We start from the raw sequence: 9,010 nt of genomic DNA, 5'->3' as shown, positions 1-9,010 counted from the left end.
TAAGCTGGCAAACGTCCGTCCGTCCACTCAGCGGTTATGAGCTAATAATGGCTGTCTGTGCTGGTCGTTGGTGTCTGGCCCAGCGCACACGCACGTGTGGGGCGGTCGGGGCAAGCAACGTCGATGGGCCGGTCCACTGGAGCCAGGCGGATCCTTGCAAAAGCCCTCATCGTCCTTGGTAAGAAAAAAGGAAACGATTGCCGACGGAAGGGTGGTACCTGGGCCGCATTGGAGGGTGACCCCAACCATCCTGTCATCCGTTGTTCGAGAAAAAGAGGGTGGACGAGGGAGAAGCCGCGGTCTGGCTACATGCGGTTAGTCGGCGTTGAGAGACGTCCTGCCCGTGTGTACGATGTACGCAGTATATTCGATATGTGTGTCGGCAGGGAATTTGCTTCCAGACACTAGGAGTCTAAGAGTCGCTCTTCGGCGGCAGGTGTGTCAGTGGTGGGTTTAGAGACGCGGCTTGTTTCTCATCGGCCATTAAACCCCCGGTCAGCGATGTGCAACGTGGCTCGCCTGGTTGAGGCTCGCCTCTGAAGATCCATGTAGCAGAGGGCCGGACCACGGCTGGCGGGAGGGGCGGATGTGACTGCAGTGACAGTGACAGTGGCACCCACAGATGAGTGGCGGGTGGGGGCTGGGTCAGGCGGCGGCCTTTGTACCGGGCAGTTTTCGGGTTGCGTACATCGGTTGGCAGCAAAGGCATTGATCCAGGGACAGATGTGAATGAGAAACCAGTCGCGACCATGTCAGCAAGATGGTCTGTATATGTCGTGGAAATGCCGGTCTGTAGCCTATCCACCACAGGCGGAAGGCGAGAGCTCAGGCTGAAAGCCGGGGAGGCTTTGGACACGTTCGACTGGTGGTGAGGTTAGCAGAGGTTGGGCCTGATGATCGCAAGGTGGGATGGGACGGGATGGCATGGCATGGCTCCTCCCGACGACGGTGTCTGAGAAGTGCAGTAGCCCAGTCTGGCCCGAACAGATTTGCAGTGCGCCATGCAGTTCAGTCATGTAGCCGGTGCTGCCGGTGTCATTGGTGCCCTGCAAGCACCCAACTTGGCCCGACTACACAGTGGACAGGACGAGAGGAAGTGATGTGCCCTACAAGTCGGAGGAGGTTGGGCGCCGAGAGAAACGCAAACGACATGGCTGGTGGTATTGGGCCGACGACGTCTGTCTCGTGGAGAGCGGTGCTGGACATGTGGAGTTGGTAGTTGGGCTAAAGAGACATCGAGCTTCTGGGCGAAGGCATCACGATGCCGAAATCGCTACGTACCCTGTGTGATATTACCAGAAGCACGACGTACTCATCACGTACAACAGGGAGGGTCAAGAGAGCCGCTAATCGATCGCCAATATCGCGGTCTCGCGATGCGTGCGCGGAGGCAACACGCACTCGATCGCGAATGGCTGTGTTGTTTATCATGAAGTCTTGAAGGACGACCATCCATGAACAATTGCAGGGAACCTGGAAGGGAAAGGCGAAAGAAATTTGGGTTGGCGAGCTTTTCGCCAGGGAAGATGGTTTCAGTAATTTTCTTTGCGAAGGAAGCCTTGGGCTGCCGTTGTTGTCGTCACGTCACAGCGCCAGCGGGTTGGGAAAGACGTTGTCCCCTTGCCGCCGAGTAGTTTAGTGTCCTTGGGCAGTGGTTGACACCTGCATCTCCCTGCCCCGCGATAAGACAACTCAGGGCATCCTTCTAGCGTCTGATGTGCCTGACAAGCCTGTGCTTAGGTGCCCTCTTAAACAACGCAAGTGGGCCTCGATAAGAGACATGTATCGGTATCCCCGTTGTGCTCAGAATCAGGACGAGTTGGTGCTGGTCTTGCCAGAAAATACTTTCAAAGTATCTCTGTCATGTCCACTCTTTTCAGCCTCTGTTCCTTACAGCAGGTCTGGCCGGCTGCTCATTGCAGGCTCTCTGGAGCGCTCGACCGCCCTGATCTTGGACTATTGCTCCATCCGCAATGCACCGCCGTACGATATTCAAGGTGTTTGCATTGATCCAACTGGAAAGCCTCATTTGCTTCTTACTGACAACCGAGTCTACACATTTATCGCAGTGACATGAACCCTGTTTCACACCGAGGGTCGAATACTACTATGTACTTGTACAGCAGAGCAGACAGGCCCGCCTCTGGCCCTGACTCGAGCCGAGGCCTCCCGCAACAGCAACACCCACCCACCATCACAACATCGGATACTCATACGGGAGAGATGATCGTGGCTTTGGACGCCCCGGCCGGCGATCGGTCACTCCTGGCGACTGGCGGTGTGCCGAGACACGTGAGAGGTGGCTCCTGTCCCGGACCCGGTCATGTGGACCCTTAACACCAGCGAACTTCGTGCCACTTCAGGTGGACCGTCGTCCATTGTCTTGACCGTTCGCTCACCGAGCCAGACACCGCTGCTTTCCGCCTGCGTCTCTGGTGCATTAGCCAAGCAAACCCATCATCCCGAGAGAGGTTCAACACTGCACGCTGCACATGGTCCCAATGGCTAGTTAGCCTAGCTCCTCAACAACGGTCAATATGTGTTCTATGGGGAAAAAGACGCGCGCGTAGTACTCGGAGACTTGTAAACTGCCACTCCAGCAACCCAGAAAAGCTTGCCAAACTCCCGTCAACCTCCACAACCACGAGGTTCCCATGAAATGGCACCCCGCGTATCCCAAAACGCCAACGCCAGTAAACAGGTCTGAAAAAAAGGGCCCACGGTACCCGAGAAACGTGTGAACAGAGGCTGCTCCAGAGTTGTCGTCGCTTCAAATCAACAAGCGTGCGCGGGCTGATGTCGTGTATGTCGTGCAAAGTCCGCTTCTCCGAGCAGATGTGGTTTTGCCTTCATTCACACCTCCGTATCACAGGTCCATGCAAGCCTCCGGGAGCCCCGTTCCAGACCACGAATGCTATGCCATCGCTCTCGACCATCCCCGCAAGATCGTCTGACGCATGTAGCCTCTTACATGGCCATCTCCGCCTGCAGCTTGCGGAGCTCGGCCTCCTCGTCGTCCTCTTCGGCGATGGGCGCCTTGCCTTTGACTGGTTCACGCCTGTTAGCTACCGATCTGACGCACCGAGCAAGGGGTTCCTTACTCTCTCCGTTCGCCGCAGCCGGCATCCGATGTACAGCATCCGACACTGGCACTGAACCAGTGCTGATCATCTGCTCGTCCAACTGCTCCTGCTGCATAGCTTCCAGCTCGTCCTCCAAATCCTCGTCGATGATGTTGTCTGTCTGGCCCGTCGTAATGGCGTTGACGATTTCCTCGCTGAGCGCATTCTGTTCGCGAAGATCCTCCCTGTCCCCACCGTGTAAGTATTCGCTCCATCGACCGCCAACGCAAACCACGCATTTCAGACACGTACATTGTTTGGTCCACTTTGTCGACCGTAAGCTTGCCGTGAATGCCCTTCATGGCCTGGCCAGCCTTCTCCATTGCCAGCAGCGTCTCCCTGTTGATGTTCGCCGACTCGATGGCATTGATCTGGGACTCGAGTGTCGTAATTTGCGAGATTGTCTGCTCGAGGCTGTGCTCATGGCCCTTCTTGCGACGCAAAGCAGCCTTTGCGGCTATCAGGGTGCCTCATCAGCGTCCAGCCTCCTCCCGATATATGGCTCACTTGACTTACCGTTCTTGTTGGTGTTGACGTTCTTCCTCGCAATAGCATCTTGCTCGTCCATCAAAGTCTGAAGGTGTTTCTCTCTCTTTTGGAGCATATCGAGCTGGACACGGAGGCCAAGGATCGCATCTTTGGCATCATTCTTCTTCTTGGCGCCACCGCCGCCGCCGAACCAGCCCCAGACGCCAGACATGATGATATGGGCTGTAGGTTAGAGGTTTGAGTATCGAGCCCGAGTGAATCGGAAGGGGACCGAGTCGATTTTGGGGTTGTGCGCAGGCAGCTATCGGTCGAAGGCAGACGTATTCCTGGGTTGCGTGGCACTCGCCGAAGTTTGATGGCGGGGTACCGAAACGGGAAACAAGCGGGCACTCGTCGTCGTCGTCGCTGTCGTCGTCAACGAGCCGCAGATATAGCGAAGCGTATTGGTAGATGCGGTTATCAAGGTCGTGATATCGTGCGACGAACACTCGCGGCTCTTCAGTCAAGACGTCGCAGGGTCGGTAGGTAGATTGCTGAGAGATAGGGTCAGGTAGTCGAGGCAGGTATGATGCAAGCTCCCGACTGGCTTAGCGATGCCGTTTAGTGGGCGGGCGATGACGGCGGGTTCTGCCCAGCAACAGCGCACCTCCGGTTTAGCCGCGGTTTAGCCGGTCATGTGAGCCGGCCGCGTGACTCTGGCCCGTAATGTGACCAGGCAGATAAGAAGGTATCATATCGCCGATGAGTCCCAGGCGTCACCAGCTGTCGCCGTATTGATTAGGAAGATCCCCTTCCGAGGACGGACTGACAAGCCCGATTCTTTTTCAACATTTACCAATACTATCATCAACCTAGCTATATCCCTCAGATCAGTGTCACTATGACCAGCTTGTCAGGTGCCTGAAGCACTTTATCTCTGAGTACGGCGATAAACTATACGCCTGCGACTAGGTCCCGAATGCGTCGCCATGTCTAGAGGCCCGCTTCCTTCCCAACTGTGTCTTCTATCAGACCTGTCGTTAAGGTCGCCAGGAGAGAAGGTCAGATTCTTGGGATGGTAAGATCCGTCTCCCCCTTACCTTCCATACCATTGTTTGAGAATCAAAATCTCTTGATTTTTCAGGATTTGCCTGGTAGCTATGGTGTACTGACTTAGCTTCAGTGTCACCTCTTATTCAACGCACTCAGCAGTGCTTACTTTGGAGCACGGCTTTCCCAAAGGATCCAACGTCAGTGCATTGGTTGACGTTCAGCTTCTACTGGGCACTATGAGGTCGAACCAAACACAGATCGGCGAATGGGTTAACGTTGTCGGTTATGTCACGCCGCCGCCTTCAGGGATGCGGGCCAACGGGACAACCCGCGAACCAAGGAAAGTGGCCGTCCAGGCTTTGATACTCTGGTCGGCCGGCCCTCTCGATCTTCAACGATACGAAACTACCTTCGCGATACCATGATCAATAGTCTGGATGAGTCCGTAGCCGCCGCCTCGACAAGGTGAAGCACACCACCCGTTGTGAAAAGCTGCCGCCTGACCCGAGCACACGTCAACCGGAGCCTTACTCACAACAATGACAGACGTGTCATGCTTGTCATACTCGCCATGCTCACTACCGCAGTCAGGCTGCCTTCCGTCGTCCGATTCGCCGCCGGAATCACGAACCACTGACTTCGATAAGCGTTGTCTCTGCCCAGCTGGTGACGAATTCCCCATCCGTTCTTTAAGCCTGAGGACGGACCGAGTGCAGTTCCGTCCTTGGCGTCCTGTCGGAAGGTTCTATTGAACAAGAGCTTGGACTTCGGATGCTGTTAGCCTGCAACGACAACTTGGTCCGATTGTAATGCATCTTGTCTATTCGGGAACTGAAAAACGTACGTAATTGGGTATATGGTTGTTTAAAGGAAAGCTAGCTGGCCGCATCCCGCTGGCGCTGCACTCCTGCTCCGTGCCCTTTCACAACGCTTTCGCATACGCATACCCGTTAGGAGCAATGGGCAGACGATGCCGTAGGTCTGGCTGCTACCATTGGTTCCCAGACCTGCCAGATGGCGGACTGCTGCTGGACGATTCCACGACACATACTCTTGCTCGTCCCAATCAAAATGACTTGGTTACGCTGCTTCGTTCCGCCTGTTGTCCAACCAGTCACATAAAGATTGCTTGGTCGGATCCACCGTCCGCTGCGGCCACCAGGCCACACAAAGCGCGTCCCCTCACAGGGACACGGCCTTGATCGCATGCCTCGAATCATCGAATCCCACAAATTCTTCCCGTCACACACTAAGGCGCTAAGCTGGCCGCCAGCGACGCCTTTGGTGTTTACGCTTGGATCCAGAAGTATGGCCCAATCTGAGATCTCGGTTACAATGACCAGCTCCACCAAATTGCTCGGCCTCACTCACGACGCCTGTCGTCGTAACGTCGATGCCGCTCATGTCTTCTCCGCGAAGAATCGTTCGACCCTCGCGATATCACTACCGGTTGGTGCAGGGGCCTCTTGAGAGGCTTGTCGGCTTCTTGTGCCCTTATGGCCGCCTGCCGCTCCCATATTTCCTTGGATTTTCTGCAAATATCGTCTATTTGCTCCTAGATGCAGTCAGGACAGTCAGTGAGAAAGTTCGCTTCATAAAAGAAGAGGACATTATGGCGAAGCTCACATCGGTCAAGCATGGGCCCGGGGTAGTGATGAGAAACCCATCTTCTCCCTATAGATGCTGTGAGAGGCGTCTCAATCACATTGGTTGAGAAGTTCACACCTCGTTTGTGTACGGCCTGACCGTTGCATCCGGCCCAAGATAGTAGGGTAGCTCTTGGGTGATAATCTTCTTGTGGATGTCCAAACGGGGAATCCAGTATTTGTTCATCTCTGTTGGCGAAGTCATGGCAACTGTTTGGACATGAGAAATGCGATTTGTCTGTCCCAGCACCTGGGATGGAGGAGATGGCTCGAATCGTTAAGAAGTCATGGCGATCAGGAGGACGAAGACAGTATTTATCTTCGCCAACTACATATGCGATGATCTGGGCACGCCAATCCTCGCACGCCGCAACAGAGTCGAGATTACGAGTTCCCGAGGCATATTATTGCACCAAGAAAGACACAAAGAGCACTTTTGGTCTTGCCTTTTCGGCACAGTCATTGTCGGCATCCTCACCGCTTCGGGTTCTAAGTCGTCAGAACCTGCCTCGACAATGCCTGCATGCAAGGACGGACGCCACATATGCTCATTTGTTGTGTCGGTTCTCACAAGGGTGGGAACCCATCCTTCTGGGCGTGTGTGTGTTTGTGTGTGTTCCACCTTACAAGTTGGGGTGGTGAGCCTGCAGGAGATAGGCAAAGTGAGGCGGACGGCGGCAACCCCATGACGGTCCGCCTCACACGCCCCCAATAATCCCGCCGCGCAACCGCGAATCATCATCAGACATCGCATTTCGCGTCGGAGCCATCTACACGAAGTTGTGTCGTCGCTTTTCGTGTCCACGTTCGTCATTGAATGGTTCTTCCTATGCCTGCCATTCGTCAGTCACTTCTCGACAATGGATCAATCCGCTGCTAGATCCCTTGACGAACTAGAATGCCGTTTCTGCAGGTCCGTCTTCTCGCCACCGTTGTTCTCGAACACGCTGGGATGGAGCGTGCCCTCGTGGCTTCCTGGCATACACTGATTACCCATGGGTTCCCTTCATGGATGAACCTGGTGGGTAGGGCAGGGCGCCGGTGCTCACTGGCGGCCAAGTATGCAGATCACAACGATCGTCGCTTCTGACTTTGAGGCGACAATGCGGGGAGCAACGAAAGGCGGCCACTCAGTGTTGGTCGGAATTTATATAACTAGGATCTCACGTTCTTCAACGATCCGGACGAACCCTGGACCCTTCACTTTTGTGTTGGTCCCAGATTCTTGGAACCCAGGGCTGCCATGATCGGCGCTGTCAACCCCGGATTCGTCAGTAGTCAAAATGCTGATGAACAGTAATCGAAGACCAGACATTTCTTTTGATGATACGGCCCTCCCCGAATGGCGTGTACAATTACTTCCTGGTTGTTGATCGTCACTTATCCTAGCCTTGTTCGATTGCTCAATATTAGAAGAAGACGGAAGTACAATGCTAGCTTTCAAAACAACTCCCGGTAAACGAAATTGAGGCTTTCTTGTCAGGGATCTTGTGAGTTTGGCGATCACCATATATCCTCCTGACGAGCAGAAGGTCTGAGATTCATGTCATGGGTAGAGACGTGATCGCCAGTGAGCATCCAACAAGTCATTGTAATCAGCGAAGTACAGATTGGCTACTACAAGAGAGACGGAGAACCGGCATTCAGGACTCCACGCCTTTGTCTGCCTCGTCTCTGTTGTTCCTGCTATAGTCTTCTGCGGTTTCCCTGCCGAGGTACTTGGAGGAGGATGTGAAAGAGGAAGGAGATAAAAGCAAGGCGATAACTTGCGTTCAGGTTTTGGTCACTCGGACATTGCTAAGTAGAAGCCCTGGGATGGGCGGTTCATAGCCCTATGATAATGCGGGCAGTACCGCCTTGCACATCGAAACAACTCAACTCCTTGCCAAGGACATGCCGGAGGATCCACTCAAGGCGAGCTACTAAACACTTGCAGGAAACCCATGCGGTTATGTTACATAGATCGAGGCTCTTTTTGGAATGTGGAAAACTGAGGAGGCGAGTCTCAACAGCCTTAGAACTGCGCTGGTGGATCAAGGCTTCGACTCATCACCGTCAGCCTGTTTTTGCTACCACGCAGAGCTGCTGACGACGTCAGGATTAGCGCAAGGCCCGTGGACTTGATTGAGCCGCAGAGGGCCATAACTTGCAGGGTCTCCAAGGCCATCCACTTTCATTTCATGTCCATCAACCCCTGGAGAGGTAAGGACAGGCTACCTCTTGTCAAAGAGCATCGCTTGTGTGTCTCGCCTCGGTGTTTAAGTCGAAGCTGTTGTCTTGACATGGTTCGTATCAGAGCTAATACTGCCACGTTCAAACTTCCTTCGGTGCTTGTCTTTCCCCGCATCCGCCTCGTTCCGTTCGAAACCGTCCTGATGCCAACCCACAGTCCTTCGACGGAGGTTACAGAGCCTGATTATGGCCACGAAGAGTATAGCTTGACCACTTCACCGGAACCAACCGGTTGACAAACTCGCCTATAGGAATTATTTGGTTTCGCTAGAAGAATAGCAGCAACCATGCACAACGCAAGCCCCGCCTGGAACGAATCGCCACCTCGTTACGAATATGACTTAACATTGAGCCAAATTACCTAGCAGCCGACCGTGGGCTTCCCATCTTATTAGCCTAAACAGTATTGGTGACAATCGCGTGCCAAGTTCCTAGCCCTCTCCATAAGCCTATTCTTAGTGGGCCGGGCTTCTAGATCTAGCCGGGTTG

At 54.2% G+C, this 9,010-nt stretch overlaps 1 protein-coding gene across 1 annotated transcript; it reads right to left on the bottom strand.

The window, feature by feature from the left end:
- Positions 1 to 2,967: 2,967 nt before the first annotated feature.
- Positions 2,968 to 3,822, bottom strand: ColSpa_05248 (vacuolar-sorting protein SNF8; the record flags this gene model as incomplete). The annotated part of the gene is made up of 3 exons (XM_049271460.1): positions 2,968 to 3,307; positions 3,375 to 3,579; positions 3,639 to 3,822. 3 exons carry the CDS (start codon positions 3,820 to 3,822, stop codon positions 2,968 to 2,970), a joined length of 729 nt encoding a protein of 242 aa, XP_049127417.1.
- Positions 3,823 to 9,010: the final 5,188 nt, after the last annotated feature.

This window comes from Colletotrichum spaethianum, assembly GCF_022836535.1.
Source record: "Colletotrichum spaethianum MAFF 239500 DNA, contig11, whole genome shotgun sequence".
Lineage (NCBI taxonomy): Eukaryota > Fungi > Ascomycota > Sordariomycetes > Glomerellales > Glomerellaceae > Colletotrichum > Colletotrichum spaethianum.
Note: the sequence above shows the minus strand (reverse complement) of the source record. Positions and strands in the feature narration are given on the sequence as shown.